Source organism: Varroa destructor, unplaced genomic scaffold (genome assembly GCF_002443255.2).
Source record: "Varroa destructor unplaced genomic scaffold, Vdes_3.0 BEIS01000005.1, whole genome shotgun sequence".
Lineage (NCBI taxonomy): Eukaryota > Metazoa > Arthropoda > Arachnida > Mesostigmata > Varroidae > Varroa > Varroa destructor.
In genome coordinates, this window is record NW_019211458.1 from 3,546,238 (window position 1) to 3,572,201 (window position 25,964).

General features: G+C 39.6%; 1 protein-coding gene across 3 annotated transcripts; it reads right to left on the reverse strand.

Annotated features, from left to right (window-relative positions):
* Positions 1-9,644: 9,644 nt before the first annotated feature.
* Positions 9,645-23,338, reverse strand: LOC111251426 (E3 ubiquitin-protein ligase RNF103-like). Of its 3 annotated transcripts, XR_002673769.2 has the most exons (8): positions 20,360-23,338; positions 18,805-19,102; positions 14,780-14,991; positions 14,527-14,658; positions 12,961-13,911; positions 12,403-12,709; positions 11,959-12,292; positions 9,645-10,492 (listed from the first exon to the last, which is right to left on the reverse strand). XR_002673769.2 is itself a non-coding variant. In XM_022807987.2 (7 exons), exons 1-7 carry the CDS (start codon positions 20,808-20,810, stop codon positions 12,208-12,210), a joined length of 2,382 nt encoding a protein of 793 aa, XP_022663722.1. In that variant the 5' UTR covers positions 20,811-23,338; the 3' UTR covers positions 11,939-12,207. The 3 variants fall into 3 exon arrangements, 2 of the variants coding, with proteins under 2 accessions (XP_022663722.1, XP_022663721.1); XM_022807987.2 differs by lacking the exon at positions 9,645-10,492 and having other exon boundaries at positions 11,939-12,292; positions 14,780-14,937; XM_022807986.2 differs by lacking the exon at positions 9,645-10,492 and having other exon boundaries at positions 11,939-12,292.
* Positions 23,339-25,964: the final 2,626 nt, after the last annotated feature.

Consider the following 25,964-nt stretch of genomic DNA (forward strand, 5'->3'; position numbering starts at 1 on the left):
AATGATAGTTTGCTTAATCATTGCAATGAAAGAACTAGTATGCTGTTAAAGAGCGATTCCAGTGTTTCAAAGAGTTTTGCCACCTCGGCGGACGTAGCAAGTAAGTTTATACGATGAATAAAATACCTGGTACAATTCTATAAACACTAACGTGACGTAAATAATGGATTTTCGAAATATGTCATATATAAGCCTTACCCCCCAATAGACCTATAAGACCCCCAACAGACCAATAAACCTAGAAGCGACAGTGATTATCTTCATGTGTAACGACAGTTGTTTCTGTCGTTACACAACAACCAAGTACGAAAGAGAAGATTTGATTTTGTCAAGGATTTGTGTTTGCGTCTGTGTATAGTGGATCCATACATGTATAGTCTATAAATGTTGTCAACAAAAGTTCATACTCGATATGTAGCATACTAGTTCTTGCTTTTTGAGTCCGAATACCTAATGGTAGTCTTCTTTCTAGCGATTACATACTAAATCAGCTTCGATGTCAACTATTCTTCTCCATACTAAAAGTGTTTTTAGCGAATAAAAGTTTGTCGTCATTTTTCTTTCCACACTGGGCAACGTTAAAAACATACATTTCTACTAAAGTCATCCACTCTTCCGACAAACCTTCTTATTACTGTTAGTTATGATTTATCGTTTACGTACGCTCACGGACCGGTGAAATGAGAGCAGTGTAGGAAATCCAGTTAGCAGCGACAAGGCCTAATTGATCAGCACAAATACGACCGCTGTATGAATGTTTACATGGTTGAATTGTAGATTTTGTATTGTCACCACTGTTAATCTCTAGCGACCGAAAATTTGATCTCGTAGGCTGACGCTTAAGTAGCCTAACTCGATGCCTAAATCTTCATGGCAAGTGTTTGCTTCTTAGGCAACCATCGAAGGTCATGGTTCGTTTTCATACAGATTGTTAAGTGGCGCATAAATAATAAAGACGGCCCAATCATGACCAGTCTCAAGGACCAGTCCAGACTTACCCTCATGTCTATGGAAACTATTGGATTAACGTCCCATCGGAGGAAAGACTTTTCTAGCAGCCATGAATTTTTGGGCTAGTGAAATAATCTTCTGATTGCGACTAAGATCGAAGAACATCTTCGTATTCTAGAGGTTTCATAAAACTAACGGTGTTGTGATATGCTTCCACTCGAGAGAATGCCGGAAGCACCTCATAAACTTAACGGTCCAATATCTTTGGATTAATTATTGGAGAACATTTATTCCAATGGGAATCAATCAAATGGTCGATTGCTTTGCGTACAAGAGAGAGAATAGTTTATTGTCGAGACGATTGGTCTCCCTTTTCGCATATTCAATGGGACTTACGGAGCTAAGATATGTATCTGTGTACATAATGCACGGACGTTTGCATGTGATAGCATTAAATGTACGGATAAGTAACTCTTTCTTCCGCTATACCAGTAGAGAAACAGCAAGAAGTCGAAGTTCAATTTTAAAAAACAAATATCTTGTTGTTCTTACTTGTTGCTGTAACGGCCTCACCGGCACATGTCTCAAGTGGATTTAAAGCGAAATCTTAGAGCTTCTAAAACTCTAGTCACACACGTGTATAGGTTTGCCTGCAAGCCTATCTAAATTGGCGGACGGAATGTTGTTTCGCAAGATATACTTTTTAGCCAGACACACAATAATCAACACTTTGAATACTTCGGTCTTGAAGAAGCTCATTTTCTATCGCATCGCTTGTCTAAAACGGGACTTTTTTCAACAGCTGCTGAGAGCTTCTGAAAGATACAAATTTTAAATATTTCCGAGTTTTCCGAGATTCTGAGATGAAATGTTTGCCTCAAGATTTTCGGTGAGCAATTTCCTTCAATTGAAGAAATGTGAACTTGCAGCAAATAAGCTTGCATTCATTGAATAAAAACAAAGTCCTAAGTAATTTAACGAACTAACAAAAAAAAAAAGGCGTTGAAAACTTATTACCAGATCTACCTTTAAAATGCAAATAGCTTATACTTTAAGAATGTTTGAAAAAAACGTTTTAAACATAATAATACGTTGAATAGTTTTTACATTTATATTAGAACATCAGATATTTCGGCTCGTAATACCGAGGTATTTTTAATCATCAAATTATTAGAGTGTTAATCAGCTAGATGGCTATAGTATATCTACACACTTTTTTCTAGTTGCTGTCAAGATAGTTAAGCTAGCATAAGGAAGACGTATAGTAAATGATATTTAAATTTCTGCCCCCGAAAGTATTAGGCTGAAGACTTCCGCGTGCAAATGGCCCTCTTCAGCTGTTGTTTACTTCTCATGTACCATTCAAAAGCGCCCCTTCTGCCCTATCAGCAGTAGAGTTGTAACGATATTTTGTTGCGAACTCGAAAAATATTTTCAAAAATTCGTATTCTAAGTACAAAAAAATGTATTTTCAAGTTCAAAATATACTTGCCTTGTGCACGATAACGAAACGATCTTTAAAACGACTGCTTAAAGGTGCTTTGCCAAGTTTGAAAATGGTATCTGGGTCCTACAGAAGAGCTCTGGCCGGCAGTTTGGGTCTGATGATAATTATCGGAAGGCATTTTTGAAGGAAGTCAGCCCACAAACAGCCCGGAACGGCGAACTTCAGCATTTCGCTTGTTGTAAATTTATCTCAGCCATTCTCGGCCAAAACGGCCGGTCCCAAAAAGGTTATCGTTCTTTTTTAGTTTAACATAGATCTTAGATAGCGTTTTGATGGCGTAAAGCCTGATTGCGCTGTGATAACGTCTAGACATGTAGCCTTCCAAAAATATTTGGAATTGGAACCCAAAAATTTGGAACAAATTGATTAGTGTAATTTTATTTATTGCACCATTTGTACTTTGTGTCACATGGCGTAAAACCGACTACCTGCCTCGATCTCTCTTTCATTTCTGGTTCGAATATATTCTAAATAATAAATAAATGAAATCCAATAAATAAACCAAAGACACATCCTGTTCATATACTAGGTATAGCGTGTTCGACTATTAACCTCACGTATACGTTGCGTAGGAGGTTTTATTGTGAAAATTCTGTGAAAAATGTCTTCGGATATGGCAGGGATATATATAATAAGCAACTAGCCATGTCGTAGTATACGCGAGAATCTTGCCGTATGCCACAAGAAGTAGAAGTGAAAGCAGTCCTGTCGCCTTTAGAAGTTTTCTCCTTCCTGCCATCTCAGAAGACGATGCAAGATCTCTATTACAAGCCATCGGATCGAATGAGCTTAGTATAGTAAAGCCATTTAAATTATGAGCGGCAAGACTTAAATAACGAAAGCTGTTGATATTTTCATTCTCCTTAAGGACGTCAGTACCATAGCCTGAGGCGCTGACACATCTTGTAGACGGGCTGTATGTACCCTACTTAGCTGTTGCATTTTACATTTTTAGACGATTACCTTGCACTTGAGCCTGTCTTAGAATACGATCTTCCATGACTTCGATCATAGCTTTTTTGGTCACAACTTGATCTTAGCTTGAGATAACTGAGATTGATACTCGTCCTAGAGAAAGCAATGGGTGTACTTTCCGTATACTATTGAATTCTCCCGCACTTTTAAATGCCGTTAGGCTTCTGACTCAGCGTGAGTATGAAGTATGAGTATAACAATGTATTTAATTGGTCACCGTTAAAAGTAGTCTCAAGCAGTTGGGTTTTTAAAATGATGCTTACCTTTATAGTGCAGCAAGGATTGGAGCAAAAATAAGCTGTGCTTGTAGCCATTGCTGCCGCTTCCAACTCTAGACGCCTACTAATTCTCCGCATCAAGTTGGTGAAAAATGTGACATGTTTCCTGCAATCTCCGATGCAGCCGTGTATACATTATGTATTGCTTGACTAACTTCTCAACCATAAACAGCATCTTCGTACAATAGGAAACGCAATTCCCCGAGGCCAGTAAATGTTCCTATATGATTTACAATGGACACGACCGCGTATACTTAGGCTGAATGGACATAAGCCATGGCCGGGTTCATACGAAGTGTAAGAGAACATTATTTACGGCGTGGAGCCTCAGGCATGTATCCATTCCCAGTTTCCGGTTTGACCCTTCCGGTCGAGCCGCTTACTACAGTAAAGACCAAATTACCTGAGCGATCCATTTGCGATAATCATACCACACATTTTTCACAGCTATCTTATATTTTTACATCGAGAATTACAATGGAACAACAGGAAAATCTATGGATGATAACCTCTCGTATAAAACGAAGGCAAAAATTGTAGGTCGAGTGAGGTTATCAGTTATGCAACACTTAGGATTTTTGAACGAGGCCCTTCTTCTCCTTCAAGCCTTGCCTTTGACCACTGTTATTCTGTTAACTTCGAATGAAAAGAAATCTTGGACTATCTTAATAGTTAGCATTTGCAGGGATCTTTACTTGTAAATAATTTACCGTCCGCTAGTCAGCTCCACCAATAATGAGCTTAACCGAGCTTAATCTGTATATATATGGCACCAGATCCTTGTCATCGCTGTAACCACGGTTAAATGCAGCCACAGCCAGAACACCGTTGATGACGTTAGATTGCAGATTGAATTGAGGCCATTTGCTAGCAGTGACAGTCATTGACTTCAGAGGTAATTAGTCCTAATGAAACAATGAGCGGTCATCACATTGCATGCCAATACCGACCACCCAACTCAGCAAGGACTGACAAACTTTTAACAAGATGCTCTGGAAATCCCCCACAGTTCGTCACTTTGTTTCGGCTCGAGTGTTTTTCTCCGTAAACGTTTTACTCTGCTTGAAATTTCGTCACCTAACGAGCAAGACCAGATTGTCAGTTACTGCTAATCTGTAATTATACAATATATGCAGTGTGAAGCAACTGCGTGAAATATATGGTATCATTCTTTGTCCGACCTGAGGAATCATTCGGATATAATATATCCTTTGTGGGCCAGGAGAATAAACGGCTCTTTATCCAGCCCTTCAAATTTCCACTGCAATTCAAAGATAAAAATATATTCAAATAATTTTTGTGCTTACGATCATAATTTCAGGTAATCTACTTAGGTGGTCAAATATTACATCAGCTCCAAGAGAACTCGGATTTATGGTAAAAATAAATTTTCCGATTAAGTTTTGAATTGAGATGGCTAAAGGTCAGTGATTATGTATCTCTTATACACTTCAAGGAGGAACGAGGGGAGATGTAATCATTGCTTTAGGCATCCTAACTAGGAGAAACCAGGAGAAAATAAGCATAGCCTTTATCGCGCAGTAGGAAAATTTTCAGTTACAACACTATTTTATAGGGTGCAAAAGCAAGCCCTTCGCGCGAAGAAGAAGAAAATATTCGAAAATAAGCAAGAGCTTATTTTGTTAGCACAAAAGTCCTGAGTAGTCCGATTCGAGGTTCATAAATTAACTTTCGGCTCTTTGTGTGAGCTCTGCCATATGAATTGATCAAAGTGGCCATTTTGAACAAATTTTATCTTTACATTACATTTGCCCACTTGCTTCGCCCCTCACTCACTCACTGTATTTGGTATACAGCGAGTGTATGAGAAGGTCTGGGTTGTGGAATTGCTTCTACTCGATATCTTCCTGTCCTCTGCAGGAGTGAGCCATGTGATAGGATCGCATACAGACAGAGAGCCGTACACTTTTGCAGTATTATGTAGATCGATATCGGTATAAAGACCGCTCTACAGCGGTCTGAACTATATACTTATCTTACTTTTTTGAGAAGCTAACTCTTCTGCGCATCCAACGAAACGGTACCAGACGGCAGCTATTCTACGTTACTCTCCTACTTTGTCGGCCTGCAACACTTCTATTTCGCGACACGCCCGTTTATGAGTAGTCAGTCGTATTTAGTCACCAACTGGGATAACACTTGTTGTAACGAAAAAGAAAAAAAAAAAACATAGCAACCAACAAACATCAAACAAGCGTTGGTAGTACTTAAAACATGACGCAGTATTACTTCTACATGTGTACGAATCTGCGCGAACGAAACTAGATATCATGCTAAAAACTATTGTGTTTCATGAATATAAAACACTATCAAATCGGTTTCAATACAATTACTTGTACAAAGTGCGGAATGCAAACCTATTTCGAAAGATCTACGAACTGTTCGAGTGTTGAAACATACACGCAACATCAAAAAAAGACATTGATGATTATTTTGACCCTGAGATCCGCGCTTAGGGTGGTTCAGATTAAGGGCGAATCGAAAACAAATATATAGTATTACCGCATATCTTCTATCTGTCATGAGTAGAGGCTTATATGGGAGAAAACTCGAAAGCTGTTTGTTTTTTAGTTTTGCACTTAACGGAACGCCACACTAAAATGATAGATAAGATAGGTAGTTGATACCGATATTGACATGGTGCGCAAGAGACCGTTTAGGCCCACATGCATTGAAAACGAAATAAAAATTCACTGACAAAATTCATGACCATACAACTTCTGTGAAACATCGTCGCTGCGCAGGTATACCATCAGCGCCCGCAGGCCATACCCGTCATGCCCTTAACTTTGACCTAGTCGAAATGTTAAAGGCATTTAGCGATTGCTTCACGTTATACATTAAAGACGCTTGTCACACGTCATGGACGCCTTATGGAAGGACTTCAATGTATCATTTTTTTCAAGCAGTCGGAAGCAGTATGCATTCCTGCACAATTTAGCATAGTAGTCGCTTCATTTTATCCCACTATGTAATACAGATATATACTTGTTCGATTTAACATACTCATAGATAAATTCTATGGACGAACTACTAGCCCATCTGCTCGGTCATGACGACTAGTTGCGCGCATTTTAAATGGGTTCAAGGTAGCTTTCTCCTTCAACCAAACCCACAATCGGTAAACGTCTTTTGGCGCTGCTTAGATGTATCTGGTTAAAGTTGGCCCAGGTGGTGTTTATATTACACGATCGCGGTAGGTACGGCAATATATCGTACTTGTATCTCAACGCTGCTTTGGCTCCGTTCAGATCGATAGTCGTCACTGTTATTCTGCATCAACCTGGTATTTGAAAATTGGTTTTTTTTTTAGCATACTGATAACGCTGGGCAGTTATAGAGGGTTTTATCCGGAAAGTCGGCTTCAGCACGGAAAGCGGGCATGTCGATTCTACCGACCGATTTAATGAGCATTTGCCGTTGTTTTCTCACACTACTACTGTTTTGCCACTATTTCGCCCGACCAAACATTGTTTTGCTTTATGTCGAACCTCTTAGACTTGAAAACCTTCTGTATTGTTAATTGCTACGTTGAAAATGTCATGCCCATGTTTTTTACAACATCCATAAAGAGTGTTGGATTTTTTTTATTTGAATCTGATTGTCTCCAAACACATCGTTTGCACCATTTAGCTAGACTTAGGCAAAAATAAATGGAAGCTTTTCTCTAACGTTCCAGTTTTACACCTTAAAGAAATGGCAGTTGAGTATAGATTTGACATTTTAAGGAGCCAGTAACGCGCTGTTGCAGCCGTAAGTTCACTTCAAATGTCGAATCGCCATAAGCTCCTAAAACATACCCCTTAATTATTATTATATATCATATTAAGCATATAAACCTTTATTTTTTTTTTGTATAGCCTTTTACAAATTAATATTTTTAAGAGGTCCAGGATTAGAATCCCAATTAAAGAGTAGCTGATTATTATAGACAGGTTTCAATTAATCTCGCAAGCTTAGAACAGTAAGCAGACCATTGATTCTCTAAAACTTAAAGGTTAGACCGCACTTTTCGGCTGCTTGGAAGTCTTTAGATATGTAGATTCGAAATATATCAAAAAGATCATAATGACGCCAAAAGTTCTTACTTTACAAGATTTTTTTTAAAAAGATTACACGGATACCGTGAATAAGCCAAGTCTTCTATAGAAAAAAAAGAATTTATCCTTATTGGTTACGCTTGAGTGTTTATTTATATGGCAGATATATCTACGTTGCCTGAAAGTGTTATGCGGCTAGCAGTCTGAAAAGCGAGCTAACATCAATTAAACATAGAAAGAGAATTGGTCTCAAAGTGCACTGGCGTAAAGCAATTTGAAAAATTCTATAAATAACCATTTAAGCTGACCGCTTACTTCGGTAACCATTGAGAGAGATTACTGACATGGATAGTGTGTGGTCATCTGGTCGAAAGCATTAGCGGCACCAAGAAATATACCCACCGCTACGTCCTTTATTCTTAAAATCTCTCACTTTGGAAGGGGACAAAACCGAACGACGTGAAATCATTCTGTCAACCGATAGGTACATAGCTTGACAGCGAATTTAGGTTTTCTTCACAACAAGATGCCTAACAATGGTGCAGCGCCATCCTCAATACCTTGATTACCGTAGGTGCAGGCACCAACCACAGGCTCTTTTAGATCATAATGATCTGCGTAAAGAGGTAGCCTGTGTTCTTCTAGTCTTCAGTTAATTTCAGCAATAAGCTCACTCAGCCAAAATCCCGACAGGAATGACAGTTTATTCTGCCTACTAGACTTTGATCGTTGTCTTCCACTTAACTTCTTCTGAGCTATGAGGATTACGTTTTTACAGTTACTGCTTTTCTTAAAGTTAGGATCGTTTGACTCCTGTATAAATCTCAGCACTTCTAATCACTGAGTCTTTCTTAAAGTCTCTTTATTGTATTCGTTTTTCTAGAGGATATGAATCACACTAGGGTTCGGAAGGTAGGTTCCCTATAGATTCCATATGTTAAGGTGTGTTGCACGTACGGGCATTCCAATCTTACTGCTTGTTAGCACGAGAATTAACGGCTGTACTTGTCTTCGTCGGATTTGAAAAGAGCCTCGGGTTTTCCCAAAAAAAAAAAAAAAAAAAAAAGAATTCTTATGTGAATTCAATTGGAAGGATCCATTTCAGGATAGCCTCTAGTGTTTTGTTAGCATTGAGTTTAACTTCTGTCTTTGTCTGTACTGTGAGCTGCAAACCTCCTGTCGGGGCGCGAACTCTATACCCTTCGGAGTTTCTGCTTATGTGAACTATTCCCATATATGGTATCCCACAGAAGAGGCAACTTTTTGGTCTTTGGCGCTAAACTGTGGTTTACCTTTGCCTCAGCTATTTCTCAGCGTATGTTTGTATAGACTGGCCAGCTCCTTCGGAATTCGCTCTGCGCACAGTGAGTCCCTGCAGCCTTTCCTCGATTAAAATAACGCCTTGATCCGGCAGTCGGCGTTTTTGCACGGCGTTAATAGTCACTGCCGAGACTACGTTCGGGAACCCGCTGAACACAGTTTTGGCCACTGGTGCGGGGACGCCATCCTGTTCAGAGACGTTTCTTTAGTTGGTATTTCCTATCGGGCCTTTTTCTTTCCGGACCAGCTTAGCCATGGCCACCGGCATCAGGTCCTTCAGCTCGACTCCTTCTTTTTCTAATATTATTCAAGTGTAAGCCTCATAAATATGTGTCGATCCTCTAGCCTTCGATCACTCATTGGCTAGGTTTGATTCGCAGTTAGCTTGTGCAGCTTAAACGAACTTCACTCTTACTACTACTACTACTAGAGCTGGCACATTCAAAGTTGAGTCATTTTTTTTTGTTTCTTTTTTTTTTTTTTACCTAAATGCTTATGCATATTACAAATGAGCTTGTTTAACAACAAAAAAACTTCGAAACACTAAAGATATTTAATTTCATTTCAGTTAACTTGATTTGAATTTATTCGTGTTCATTTTAGTGCCCTATGATAAGGGTGTGGTCATAAAATAAATGTGTCGATTGTATATCACACATCGTAAATCTGTAGAGAATCACCCTAAATAGCATATCATTTGTATAGAGGAATCCTGAACAAACTATATCTGAATGAGTGTATGAAACAGATCGGCGAGACACTTGGCAGTCCGACCGAATCTCTCTGCGGAAATGAGCAAGCATCCTCTCATGCCTTTCAGCCACCTCGAGCAAGTCACATATCTATATCTACGCGGGTCCACGCCTTTTCGACGCAGTTAACCAATATTTTTATGAATATCAGCTGAGGATTCATATGGAAACACAGTATGCTATATAGCACTTCGTCTAGGTGTTGTTCATTGAAGCTTGGCTATATCTGACGAAGAAACTCGAACGATTTTCCTATTCTACGGAAATCTATATGTACAGAAAAATAAATACGTTTTAAAGACATAGTAAAATGTATTTTACATCAGGAAGCATACTTGAAATGTAAGATGAACTAGTCGAGCTGCATTTTAGAAAAGAAAGCATCAAATACGTTAATTTTTAGGAAGAAGTGCTGAATAAAATTCTGAGAAAAGTTCACTCAGTTGTCTGTACATCGAGTATTCTAGTGGTTATAACACCAGTCGTCTTCTGTTTTATAACGTAACAGGCGAAATAATGCTTGTAATGCTAAACAGGATATATTAAGGAACCTCGCTGCGCTAAGAACGCCAATCTTCAACTTTACAACTGTTGAGGTTGAGTTTGTGTGAAAGATGGGCTTCCTCTTTTTTCACCTCAAACCACGCACTGAAACAGAGAATTCAATTAGTGTGTCATCTGCACGTCTTGATCCTTTTTTGGAAACAAAGTTCTTGCTGAAATTCAGCCTCTCAACACTAAAACCTTATTATCTGGATTTTTTCCCACCATAAAAAAAGGCTATATCATAAAGCTAAATAAAGCATTTCTTTGATACCCTTGTTTAGCATTACCTACTAAAGATCTCAATGGATAGCCTTGTCGGAAACAAAATATTGGACTGTATATCATAAAATTACTAACAGCGATTTAAAGAGTATGGTATAACAAGTTGTACAATATAAAAACAATCCGCTAGAGTGGTTATACAATAGTAGTAATATTTACCGTTGACTACGTTTATTCGTAGCGAATTAATCGAGAAAACCTAACAGAATCTAGGTCTTTTGCTTATTTTCACTCGGGGGCCTCAGTTTTTTACAATTTAAAATAACGAGCAGGGAAGACATCAAAAATGTTTCACGGATCCATGTATATACGGGCCAAGAGACATTGTGAAGTGTCAGCCATCTTAGCTAACGATCGAATCTATACCTCTGGTGTCAATTGCGCGGACCCTTCCAGCTCGGCCCCACTAATTGCCCCTATGTCTATGCCACCGCCTTACTCTCGTTTCCGCCCTCCCTTTCGCCTTTCACTGTTCTTGTCTTGTTCTTCATCATCGGGATGTGATTAATGTAATAATGTAGCTCTAGCCGGCGAAATGATGATGGAATTATTATACATCATGGTCAGTGACCATGGCTGACAGCCACCCCTTAGACCAGATCTGTGTATCTCTGTGTACGGGTCGTTCGATTCCGCGTCTTGCATTTTCTGTTTGGCTGGCTGGATGGCTGGTTGGTTGGCCATGTCTGAACACAAGGTGTCTGCTTGATCTATTGGCGATCTACGTGCGTTGCATTCAACGATCATTACTAATACGCCAACGTTTATCATATATACATATATCATCATTCAAGTGGCACGCCCTTAACCGTCCGACAGTTATGTAAATGTATTACGGCACTGACTTTCGCTCGACAGGCTTGGTGGTGTTGAAGCTCCATAGCTCACTTCATTGTCTGAATCACTTCCATTGCGCATGTGTAAACTTAGCTACGAAATATTCTTTGCCTGTTCAAGTATTTGTCTTCTAATTTCTCACAGATTTATAAAAAAATTTAAGTAAAGGGCTAAGGAGAAACTTCCCTAAGTAATCCAGGCTACTTCCAGTGCCTTCTGTAATCTGTCAACTATACCGAGGCTTTAACGCCACACATTTCTGACAAACAACTACCTCTGAATAAGTTAGCACTGTATTTTAAAAAAGGTATTTATTCAACAATATATCAACACCCATAGCAAACGCAAATAGCATTTTGGCTGCATGAACATTTGGATCCTGCGTGTTGTCTACTATACCTAGTTAAATACAAGAAAAACACTGATAAAGAGAGAGATAAATAAACTACCTGTGAATGACTATATTTCAACACAACTCCATTAGTCCATTGTTAAAGACGTCCCGGGGTATTTCTGACATTTATTATTAACTATAGGACTATATTTTCGGCAATCGTGGCTTGATTCTTCTCTTGACAAACGTTTGTCCCATAAACCCCATGTTGACCATCGAAGTCCGCGTTTTGCAGGTACTGCGAATAGGCTCGTTAAGCCTACGTCGATTGGACAGGTAGCCAATTGATATGTTAGACCTGTAGCTAAACAGGGGAGCCTAAGTCCCATTCACCACAAGAGTCAGGACTTTTTTTAGGCGATTGCTCTTTTTGTTTATAACACGGCCACCTGAAATTTAATAATATAGACATAAGTGCTGTATAATATTAAACAACCTCTACATCAACCTGGAGAAAGTTATCTCATCAATTGATATATACCGTCCGTGTCTAGCTAACCTGCATATAGGACACGATGCATATTGGTCCCTCGCAAGCCACGCTCGGACGCAATGAGCGTGAAAATTATGACCGCATGGTAGTCCACAAAGAGTATCCCCTTCAGATTCAGTGATGCGCTGTATCTGTTGGCCATCAGTAGTTTTTTCATCTACTGTTTTTAAATTTTCTGGCCGTTTTTCTTGCACAGACAAGGTAGCACCACGGTACCGCTCAAGGCAAATGCTGCACACTAGGGAAGGTATCATACCAGCCGGAAATTTCGTATATTCGAGCAGTGCTGTTTCAAACTTCTCATCTGAGGATGCTAGAAAACAAACAGTGATTTTATATCATATATATAGGAACATAGAATAGTCGTACCTAGCAGTTAGTGCAGGCTAAGTAAAAGATCGTTTACATGCTCTTAATCGTATATATTGGTAGCCTATAGACATGCAGGATTGTTGTCAATGGTTCACAGATGTTGGTTGCCGTCATTGGTATTCTACTGGGTTTACTCACTGGGCTGCGTACACAGAAAGGGCGCTCATATTAGCTAGATGAACAAATTCATACCTTCACTGAGCTGTACGATGCGATTAGCAATGGAGCTATCATAGGTGAAACGCCATCTTGGCAGATGGTTAATGTAATCTAGCGCCGCAAGTGGACAGTGCAGGAGGTTATCGTTAAGGTTGCTCTGGCCCGTCGGCATTGACGTATGAGAATTCTGTGCTAAACGCTGAATGGTCGTCGGCTGTAGGGGCCAGAGAAATTGATTGATGAGGACCACAGAGTGTTGATTGCTACGCTCGATCCAGGATAGACGTGTTCGGGGCCGAGGATAGGGGGATTCCTGGAGTAGTGGTCTTGCAGGTGGATCTGGTTGAGGTCTATTTGTTTCATGGCTTTGTCTTCGTTGTATTTGTCCCGGAGGAACCAGACCAATGGAACGCCAAGAGAAAAGTCCTACCGCGCTACCAAAGAAGAACACACTCACGGCGAGCATTCGAATAGAACTTACGAAAGGCCAATGAGCAACGAGAAGGTGGCCGACATTCGAATCGCAGAAGTACCCCTGAACAATGACAGATAGGGCTCGGTCTGCTAACCAATCAATCCATTTGAATTTAATCTGCGCGAGAGCCACTGCTACAAGCCATAGCGCAACCATGGTTGCGTTGTACTTGGCCACACGCCAAAGCCATGAGATCACGTGTTTTGCGCAACACGATGATTCAATAATAAATAGTTCAATACATAGCAATAGATTAACCAATGTTAAACTAAGAGCAAATAGATCCTGGCCCTCAGGTAGTCTGAACTTTAAAAATATTTCCAGTCGTCGAAAATTCAAAGCTTCACCACGCTCTGCTCCATACACATAAACAGAACAAGGACTCAATGATGAACTGCCAGGGGTCAAAATTAAGTATGTGGCCGTTGACCGATCTACAGTTTCTTCCGGCAGAAATGTAGCATTTAGACTTGCTAGATCCGGGTCGATTATCCCAACGTCAATGCGATCTGTAATAAATGGATTGTTTCCTTGTTTATTAGAAACAATGCACCACATTAGCTTTTAACTAGCAATTAGCAAGAACAAAATTCAGTGTAACAAATGGGACAGGACATATAATACACTGCGTTAAGGTAGTTCATATGAAACTGGCAGACACGACAGCTCATACTCAGTGATACAGATGGATTAAAGGCTATGCCGTCTTCTTTTATTTCGCGATGATGCAGTGGTAACACGTTTATCTCATGAACCTAGGCAAATGTGAGATGGTCTGGGCTTAAAATCTGGGGCAATGCTTAAAGGGCAGAACAGAACGTAGGCTCAAAACATTTGTCTATTTCTGGGAATCAACCAATGGGATTGGAATCGTTATCCTTTGACGATGCCTGAAGAAGTTCAGGGTCGATCTGCATCGCGGCAACGATCGCCAAACGTTATGGCCAAGTAACTGTAGTTAATAGAAAAAGACATTTCCAAGAGCACGAATAGAATACAAAACTGTTAATTCATTCTAGACGTACGCTTTAAGACCGAGACAGTTGTTATCGGTCCTATCCTGTTGCGTACGCTCCTGTTGGTCACACGTATTAGACAGCTGTGTTACCCGCTATCATACTCACCTCGAAACCGCAGAGCAATTGCTGAAAGAAGAACCGGAGTCTGATTAATATCAGACACGAGTAGCAATTTCAATTTTGCCTTTGATGATCCTCTGCCAGATTGAGGAAACCGTTTCCAGGACAATAAGTCGGCTGCATGAAAAAATACAATCAATTGACTTAAATATAATCTACAATACGTTTTTTTTTTTTTAAATCAATCATATATAAACGTACTAATTAATATATAAGTATAATCTATAGGTATAAGTACCCTGGTAAACGCGTTGGACTTTGCTGGCTAGTTGTTTAGCAATCCATCCAATCACCTGACGCGTCTTATGGAGATTATACAAGCTGTGCCACGCCATCTCTTTCAATGCTGTTGCTTTCTGTGTAGTACTTCTATTCACGTGTGTAGGCGTTTGATTTCTAGGGAAAGCCAGCACAAGTTGAGGTACAATCCAGTTTCTCCGTTCACAAGTCCTACGAAAAAAGAAATGTCGCTCTACAGAAGTTTTGATTTAGGTCTTGTTTTACGACCCGACGTGATCTGTTGAGGCCACTAACGGTCTAAAATCGAAACGCTGTCATTTCTGGTCTCAAGCTCTGAACAGGAATACATATTGTACCTATGGTTACATAATAATCCGATTTGATGCTGGTGCCATTGCATAACAACACATCTGCTACTACTGTTTATATTTGGATGAAAAGCGGTTGGGTAACCCATCTTGCAGAAACAATAGTAACCCTAACAAGAGCAAGATGAATTATAAACGATATATCTAAAAGATCAAATGCGACAGGTCACCACTGTAAATTTTGTCTGCTTATAGCCTAGACAACTGGCTGAAAATAAAAAAAAGCTGCCGGATTAGGTTATTGAAGGGGCAAAGTGTCCGCTTCAACAAAATAGAAATTATTGCTTGGACTCACGTGAAACGTATCTTTCAGTATTCGAACTTGTATTGTAGATTTAAGACGTCTCTAAGTACCACAAGGTAGATTCTATCATAGATGAACAATAAATTTATGGTGCTAGCAGTTATGAGAATGCGGAAAGCTCACCTTACCATTTTATAGGGCGGGGCAACGAAAATCACTTTATTTTCTTGAATGTGTACGCATTGCGGCAAGGTACCTTTTGATTTCACCAGCGAGAAAAAATTAATATGGACGGAACCAGACCATCTGATAGCCACTATATTCTCTCAGTTCGCTTTCGATGAAGACGTACATAAAACTCTGTTATTATGAGCTGCCCTCAGTTACAAAACATGCAGTGAAGAAAGAATAGACGTTGGCAAGTATAAATGAGATCCTCACCTTCACGATTTATCCCCTTGCTTTAATTTTCTTTTTAAATGTGGCCGAAATATAATCTGCACAACATCTCCTGCCAGCAGGTTATGTTTAGCAGTGGAAAATATTGCTATCGGCAATACATTCGAGAAATCAATATTTCTTATTCGTATTCTGACTTAATTAACAGTAAAATGAAACGGTTTCGTAAAGTTGGGCACAGAGGCACCAGATTCGAAGAGCTTTATAACATAGCTTGAATGTGGGTTAGTCATCTGGACGTAGTTTCTGCACTTAACGCGGCGCTTTTATGATGCGATATATACTAATTCGTTTTGCAGTGAAGTTGTGGCCACTCGCTATTGAGTGGCAGTTGTGGCGTTGTATTGCAAGGAAAATGGAAGGTTCCTAAAACAGATTGTTTTTTTTGCATACGATCGTGACCATGGATAGATGCAAAACCGTAATCTTTGCATGAACTTAAGCGAAAAATAATTGGTGGCTAATGATGAGTAGAACAAGTATAGTTTAACCTTCGATCGATTAGGTTACTCTTGTTTCAGTGTTTTCGATATCGACTTCGGCCGGTATATTCTGCCTTACCTATTGTATGGCCTTAATCGCACCCCGCCAACTTGTCATCCGTTTAGCCTTATGTTAAATTTCCTTAACACGAAACATCCGATTACTGGCATTAAACAGATCGTGTTGTAGAGAGCACGAAATCATAGCCATAAGTAAGAGGTAAGTCGCTGGATGTAAAACTACAGCGGTTTCGGCCATGGAACTCAATGTGTTTATTAGACAGTACGAAATGTATGTCGCCTAGTAAGTTCAATCAATATCGTTAAGTCACGGGGATGCTTACACAAGATTGTTTACTCATTTAGTAGCTTTATTACAAGTTTGAACTAACCGCTTTTGTCAACTTTATTCTTCGCAAACGATATACCTACATAGGCATTATGTACTCTGACAGAACCTCCGTCATCGTCCACATCTATAGGAGAATACATGCCATTTTCTGGTATAACGAAATTCAAACAACGCAAGTCATCAAGAATTATCAAAAAAAATAGTCTGCAAGCGTTCCCATTATGAGCTCGTTGTAGGAAACCGCTCGAAACGAGAAGAGCACCACATTTTCTAAACAGATGCTGGATTTCTGCAGCCAACGATGTGGACCGTAAAAAAACAGGTGCCTATGGGTAACCCATTAAACGTAGACATTGAGAGATCCAATTGATTCGCTTAATTCATGGGACAAGCACTGGCGAAGGCCGCTTCCCCTTGAGGGAGCTTTTAATGAGGTAAATGTTTTGGTTGTGGTTTTAGTGGCTTAGTAATTCGGTCAAAGGAGTCTGACGTATTCAATCTCGGTATGTTCAGCTTCCTAGGAGAAAAACTGGCGTGTGAAGGCTTTACCTTTCGTGGGGTTAAGCTGAGTCATTGCTGATTCGTTAAAGTTAGGATCGTGGGGATGCCTCGCAGCACTATGTAAAGGTCCCAGCTTTTTGTGCTTTCGTCCGTACAGTAGAACAAAGAGACAAGATAGAAAAGAACTGCAGGGATCTCTTGCTGTACGCCCGTTGCAGAAGGAATCATAGTCTTTTTAGAAGCACAGGTGCAGCCGTCATCCATAGACCTTGTTTATGAAACAACACTCTGTCCGACAAAATCTACTGCGGAAGAAGACTCTAGTCGACACGTATGGTACCCTCTAAACTTTTTATCTCCTTCATCCCAGTTCCTGAACATGTATAGTCTCGGTGAATCTCTGGTGAGCGCTTCTGGATGCGACCTTAACCTGTATGGTCCGTAAGATTGAGGAGCAAACAATAAATCTGAGAAATCCATCCTTTATCTTAAATGCAAACAACGCTAGCCAGATAAAGCCAATGAAAAAATTTTTGGTAAGCCCTTTCACCGAAAAATCTTTACGGCTTTAAACAGTGTAACCGAAAGATTCAGAGCGAGTAAACGAATTTAGCAGACCCTGAGTGTATCTAGTACGACACCAGCTGAGTTACTAATTATGCATTAACAGCTTGATATAGGCATTTGGGCCGTAACTAAGGTCGATCCTAGTCCGAAAAAGACCAGTCGACCTGATTCTGCTAGGCTCAAAAACGGAACTTGGGACCCCGAATGAGGTGTTTTAGACCCGCTCGAATTGGTAACGTAAATACTCAAAAAAAAAAAATCGCGAGGCTTTTTTTAGAAGAAGTTGAAGGAAAACTGTATACAGCGGTAATTATCCCTTTAATTATAGAGCTAGGAAAATGATACAGGACATGATGAAACGGGTAGCGGAAAACCGCAGGAACTGTAGTGGGTTTTACTATATTAGTAGGTTCTTCTGGTCCTCTTGATAGTGTAGTGGTAACGTGTTTGCCTACCAAACTTACAGACATGTGGCGGTTAAGTTTGAAACTAGACGTAGACACGTTATTCGTGCTGAAAGCCGGCCTTCTGAAACAGTGCTTAACGGCAGTATCGGATGTAAAATTCAAAACATTATCTTGTTTTTTGCCCAGTCGAATTAATATGCATTTTAACCTTACTAGCTGTTCATTGCCACCGTTTGCAAGAACCCTTGGACACCCCTGTTCACTTTTTCTAGTGTGTAAGTTGAAGATGTAACTTCTGGGATGAGCATTAGATGCAGTGGCTTTTTTCACTCATGGATAGATCATGGAGCTATTTCAAATGTTACCAACAAGGTAGCACGCCACACCGCAAAAAACGGGCTACTTTTTTAAGACGTTTATCTGATTCTAAATGGTTGTAATGAAAATCGGTGTATTTTGAAATCTTGCTTTATATGTACTTGAGAAAAATCCAAATTCAGAAATTAAACTATAGAGTACATATTTAAGGGTAATAGATAGAACAAATTTGGCAGAATTACGCAATCGCGTTCACATATTATCATGTATTCTACAGAAATTTTTAAGATAGATTATTAGGTATTTATTTTAAATATTTACTTACGCGGGATCTGAGGCACAATCAAAAACGGCAGCTTGTATTCCGAATCGAGTGACGGCGTGGACAAGTTCTCGCCACGAACTAGTTTCAAGGAGAGTTACGCCTCCTCTAAGTCGAATTAAAATCAAGAGACACAAACTTGAGCCGATGTCATTTACCCTTTCCATTACTAGCTGTTCTAGATCAGACCCCGAACGAAGGGATTTGCCGGCGAAGCCGTCATCTGTTTTCTGCTCCAATAACGCTGTTTCTGGTTTTGTCGAACTGTGTATGTCCAACACCTCGTCTACATGAACTGCTCCTAAAAAACGCAACGAAGAATAATAGCAAAATCGAATAATTCTTGTTAGATGCTGAACGATTAATCATACAAACCGAAACCTGAGAAGGTTCTTGGTCCTTAATTGATCTTCGACCTAAATGGCCTCACAACTTCCGGCTCTTACGCTTCTCTGTATTTTACCACGGAAGCGTAAAGTGGACGCTCGATTTCGGAACTACAAAATCTATATGTGTGTTGGCAGCATTTCGTCTTTTCCTTCGGTGGTATGTTGCTCTCCATCCATAATCTGTAAGTTCTTTACATATTCAATATTGCTGACTGTCGAAATTACTTTTGCCCGGAAAGCATTGTTAGTCTCGTGAGTTGATAATATAAACCTCACAGGTTATAACCTTTTTTATGTGGCAGCTTTTTCCAGACAACTGCCGTATCTAAAGTGGCCGACTAATCATCAGTGTATTACTCACAACTCGCTAATCTGATACTCCAGGTCAAGCTCATAGCTCATACTGCTCAGTTACTAAATCAAATAACTCCCGAAAGGTTAAAGTCGTGCACCATGACCGGTCCAATTCCAGTTAAATTTACCGAAGTTACTTCTACTAGTTCTTTTTAGATAGAGATCCAGTTGTCAAAACCGCATTTTACATTAGTTTCCAAAAATCAAATTGGCTGCAAATGAGGCCAACGTAGTAGCCTCCTAGGCATCCCGCAGTCGAATAGAACGCTAAGTTTCTGTCTTTGCCCCTGACGATTTATAGCCAACAGCATTTGCGTTCCACAGTTTCGTCTGTCAAAGAAATGACTACTGAAAATCTAAAAAAAAAAAAAAAAAAAAAAAAAAATCGTTGCCTAGTTGATTATTCAAACAAACTCTTAGCTTAACTTGAATTAGCCAGCTTAATATTTGGAAACGGCCGCCATTTTAGTGAATGCTAATGAAGGCTGCTCCTAAGACAAAAAAATCTCATTAAAACACAGAAATTAGGATATCAATAAATGAACATATTTAAATAAACGAACTGTCCGGAAGAAAGACTTCTCAAGTGTTTATTTTGGGAAAACTGGGCTAAATCCGTCTATAAGACGATGCCTTCTTCTTTATGATAGGGTTTAGGTACTCACTTCGATCAGCAGTGATTCCCTAGTCTAGTTTAATTCTGTTGCTCAAGGCCACGTTATATAGGAACCAGATACTAGACAAACATTTTGTAATTAAGTAAATAAAATTATGGTAGTCATTATAAGTAAGCTAAGGCTTAATTTCATACCAACCTGTCTTTTGTACGAGGTGTACTAGTGTGTCCTTATAGGAAGAAGTGACTACTCGACTACTGAATGGATTTAGATAGACTGCATGGCCTCGTTTTCTTGACTCTCGATCCGCTCCTATATGTAAGCCAGTTTCATGTACATAATTTTTCGTATCGTTGTGATGACGTAAATGATTTCGTTGTGGATGCTGATGGTGGGAGTGATAGGTAGCTAGCAGATCTTGCGACTGAGGCAGTTGCATTCCTCTCTGACGAAGGATCTCTTCGAGTGTACCCACATCTAAATGGTTAATATCATTTCGGACCGAAGTTCCTGATAGGTTCGTCGCAGCAGCATGACAAGCAATCCAACTACACTGATAAAGTCGAACCACGTCGATGGCGACTGACAGTAGCATCACTCCAACCAGATATAAAAACAACAAGCACAGTTTGATCCAACAAGAACTCATTTCGAAACAGGCACCTTAAAGCACGTTCAAGCGTTTCTTTTACTTGCTGCTTTGCACTGGATTCTACCCCAAAAAATGGAGGCTAAAATAGTAAATTTAAAATGCGTATGAAAAATCCTGCAGAACACGCTAAAACGATACGGGAAGTGACTGTTGAACGCCGTTTGGTATCAACAGGTGTGCGTGTATGTCTGTGAATTAGCGCGGGTCTATAAATCCCAAAAGGTCTAGAGGAATCCGAAGTGCTCTCGCCCGGCGCTCCACCCAGCGTAGTGATTCAGGAAGAGAACAGGGGGAAGTTAGATTCGTTCGTTGTGTGGGCTGGCGTAGCACTCAAGCAACCTGTGCACACAGTTACAGAATAACACCGCCCATTGATCTGAGGACGAACGCGTGTGTTCAACCAAGTGGAGCTCAATTGGAGAAGCAGGATTTCCCCTGACACAAGCACTCGAGAAACGCGAATGGTGCAATGGTCACCACTAGTTGATCGTAGCCATACCAGTGCAAAAGATCGTTGGTGAGTTTACAATAAGGTCTGTCAGCCTGATCTGCTTCGTATTTGGAACTTGTCTGAAGTGGCTAAAGTCGAGAATAGCCGAATTTATAATGGACTACGGAGCAGTTGGTGTTATTGGCCTCCGACAGCCCCCCGGAGCTTTGAGCTCCTTTCCATTCGAGGGATCTCCCGCTAATCCGCACTGTCTAGGTCGCGGCACACCACTACCGGCTCCTTTATATTGGCGGCAATGTGTAGGCGTGTTGTAGCGTTTCTTTAAGCCGATTAGAGAGAACAGTCTCCAAGTAACATGGCAAAGTTGGACGCACCTCAAGAACGCAGTCTTATAGAATAACGTACTTGCTTTATCCAACACAGAGTGCTTCGATATTCCTATCTCGAATTATTTTTTTTTTTAATTTTAACCTGAGTTCTTTTCCTTATTCTGAATTTGTTTGCTGTTTGTATTCTGCGTCTTCGTAAAACGTTCAGTTAAATGAGTACTGCCACAATGGTCGCTTAGAACCTTAAAACTCGTTCACCCATCTATATATGTTCTATTATGACCGCTTGCTGCTTCATGCAGTTCAAGCTACCTCCTTATTCTTGCAACATGTATACCGTAAGAGGCAGCGCTATTCCCCATACAATATGAACGATGCTTGCTGGAAAACAAAGACGACGTTTTCCCCCATTGCATCTCCATGTACAGATACCTACGTTTGTATAGGAGCCGACAGTCGGCCGTCCTCTCTGCCTCTGGCTCGTTCTCTATTTCTTTCCTTGTACGATCCCTTCTATTTATAACTCTTTTTTCATTTCCATCATGTATGAGATCGTCTTCGTGTCGTCATTCACAGCCTTCCTCATCTTCTCAAAGAGGATTCTTTCTATAGCTTCGCTTGCGAACCCATTCATTTCAAATTCTGCTCCAGTTTTCCTGTGGTTGACTTCGCTTTATTCTTTGCACGACTCCGCTCAACACGGAACGAAGCCAGAAGCCGATGCAAGAACGGACTTAGCGATTCTTCTTACTTTGAAGGATCCTTTTCGTCTTCCTCTATATTTGCTGTCAGCCACGGAGTAAGTCTCTCGCTAAGCAGTGAGTTGAATTCTGTTGATATGGACGGACTGCTGATATGGGCGGAGACTTGTCTGGACGGTCTCAGATAGACATACATATAAATGTATATTATATGTATATGTATTATAATAATAATAAGGATATTATAACAATAGTAATGGTAACGTGGACGAGAAAAGATGAAAATCGTGTATGTATTTGTACATACAATACAATGGTGAGTCAGTTGCTGCAGTGTTACTTGCGAATCTGTGGTTTAAGGTCTACAATTGTTCAGCTGAGGACATTTTGTCACCAAATGGCTAGTGCGTCCTTTTTCCATTTACTGCCGGTAGCATAATAGCGATTAGCTTAGCTTCAAACTGAGGCCCGGGGACGGGAGTTCTGGACGGATTCGTTGAGGGATATTCCACTATGCTAAGTCTAGCTCAGCTAGTACGGCATTCTTCAATGGGTTATGTATGACGCCTTTTATGCTTCGTAGAACCACCTATGACATCTACTTGTTTCTGGCTGGTAATATCTCCACTTTCTGTGTACGATGCCGCGTGCAGTTTGCCGGCTGATTCTGAATCAAACTCAAGGGAGAAAACGTTGCAACTAAGAAAATAATAAAATAGCTTCAAACAGCTCACGTCATTTTCAAGCTGGCCCTCAAAAGGCAAGGAAACTTCGAGCAAGTAGCTCCGTTACGGTGGTGTATCCATTTTTATATGGTGACAGCGACAGCAACACAGGTTTCTCGCTGTTACCTCAGCCTCAGTCAACTTGGCGTGTTTCATATTCACTCAGTTGTGCTGGAACAATCGCACCACGTAAACATCGTCTTAAGTTATGACCACCGTCAATGTGTATATCCGTAAACTATGTGCACGAGACTTATGTACAACTACGTACAGAGGCATGGTGTGATACACCCCCTCGCAGAGGGTTAGTCCAACTAAAGCAGGCCTAGCTGTTAGGCCCCATCGGAGGCGAGGCGTTCGTGGAGAGGACGCAGTGGAAAGACAACTGTCCTCCTTCTCTGTGTGCGCACAAAAAGAAAGAGGTTCGTAGGTAAGTGGAGGTTGTAGGTTAGGCCACATGCATTCAAGCATGTTCTGTAGAGCGTGCTTTTTGTTTTGATAGTAAGGGTCTTTTTTTTTTTTTTTTTTTTTCAATTATCAAACCAAAACAGCAGTGAGGTGATCACTGATGTAATAGCTCGAGTAGGCTTTTGGCCTACGTTTCAGCGATCGTAACTCTAATCGACTGGGCCAATCTCTAGTGATGCAAAGACAAGAACCCCATGAGGGGGTAAACGAACACCACACACACACACAATGACAACACACATAATGGAAGATAATAGTATACATTATTCGTTTCATTGCATAAAAATACTGTTGAATTTATGATCTTAAAAAGACTGTGCCCGTATGGTTATTTACAAAAAAAAGTGTAATAATATCAATGTTCATTGCGAGATCTAAATGCGCATGTGCTTCATGGTAAAAAGTGTAGCAGCAGCAGCAGCAGCAGCTAACAAAGAAGTCCATAAAAAGCTCTTCACGAACTGAGTTTGGAAAGATAGAAAGACGTTTGGCATACTCTTAAAACATTTTTACCTAACCAATCATAATCATTAGCGAGAAAATTCACAGGCTCATATCACTGCCATAAACGAGATATTAGTTGGTCTACGCGCTGCCCGTTTAAAAACTGTAATAAAATAAATTATTTCGGCATAAGTTTATTTGAAGAAACATAAAAAGTGTTTAGTAGATGAAAAGACAATATATTGAAAAAGACTTTTCCATACAGAAGGCACCAAAGAGTTGTTAATAAATAGATAAAATACTCAGTAATAGAATACAGAAAAGACCTGCAACGAAGCAGGGATTCAAGTTCAGATAGTCGAAATCAGTTTAAGTAAAAAATGTGCAGTATAGAAGAAAATAAATGAGTGCTTGAGCCTGGATGTTCATAGCCACTGGTAGTGGATGTATTCGTTTATATATATAATGAATGAATTTAATACATATATAGAATGGTGATAACCGCTCGGTCCTGGTTTTTATGTTAATGAAGCTATTGTTGTAATCTCAGACAGTATGTTTTTATTTAGGAATAATTCTATTGTAGAATATTTTATAATCAAGACGATAGGATGTTTTTTTTTGAAGGATATATATATATATAATACATAAAGTTCGCTATTCAAGTTCATTTACATAAGCTAGTATATTGGATTCATAATTATACAGTTTATGTCGACCATCGTGTCGAGCAGTACGAGAAGTAAAACAAAAAGCAATTCTTGAAAAAATGCATATCTGTATTACTAAATCCAAAAATTCCATGACAACTGAATTGTTTGAGAAAATATAAAACAATTAAAGCCAAGTTTGATCCAATTTAAAGCGAAATACCTTATATCATCAAAAATCCCTTTGAAAAAAAAAAAAGGTAATTATTTTAACAATAAAAGCCGAATCTAATAATAAATTAATTATTTAGTTCTTGAAGGTGATATAATTTTTTAGATATTATTAGAACTATCAGGTAATCTACCTACTAGGCTTACGAGGCTTAGCTAACTCGTTATATACGATATTATCCTCCTATCTATCCTAGAACAATGCCAACATGGTTTCTTAAGATATTTTTCGCTGGATAGACGACGACGACAACAACACTGTTTCCGCACTGGGCTCCAACAGCTATGCCTGACCATAGCATCCATTCCACTGAGAAAGCAAAAAGACAAAGAAAATGGAATAACTTTCTGCTTTTGCTTAGCCTCTCTATTGTACACAGTTGGCCTGTTACCGCAAGTCGACCGGGCGTAGGACCCCGGGGTCGAGACATAACTAAAAAACATCATTGCCATAGAGCTGCAGGGAACGTGTTTTTTTTTTACAAAATTAAAGTTTAGATACATCGCAAGTTACATTCCAACCCTATGATTAGGGTCACTTTGTTTTAATGGATTGTAAGTCCATTGAATGATATAGTTTTATTCGTAGCAATTCTAAATTCTGCTTACGAAGTCACAGCTTCACATTCGGTTGGTCGTACGAATAGGCTTCAACGTTCGATCTTCGACTATTTCGATAATGAACTTCATTTTAAAACCTGATACGTGACATCACTGGACAACTTGAACTATCATATGAGTCAAGACATCCTATTTTTGTACACATTTAGATTAAATCCCGAATGCTACCTATTATTTATTTATGGCTTCGTATTCATAATAAATATTGATCCATCTAGATACGACGTTTTATTCGTTCCATCGTGCTGTTTTGATTTATATTCCATAAGTATTCTATGAATAGATAACATTTTTGTTCAAGGTAGCCTGTCTAAAACTTATTGAAATGAAGGCGCTTGAGTATAATTAGGATCGTTTTTGCATAACTCTCAAACTTGTTGATTGTGCCAAGTAATTTCTTTATTTTAGGAGATAATGCCGGTGTTACTGGACACATATAGTTTATTATTTTATTTATTTGAAAAAAAATGCTCTAAAATCAATTCCCGCCTCAAATCCTGCACGGTCAGCAACCAAGCAACTTCAGTGATG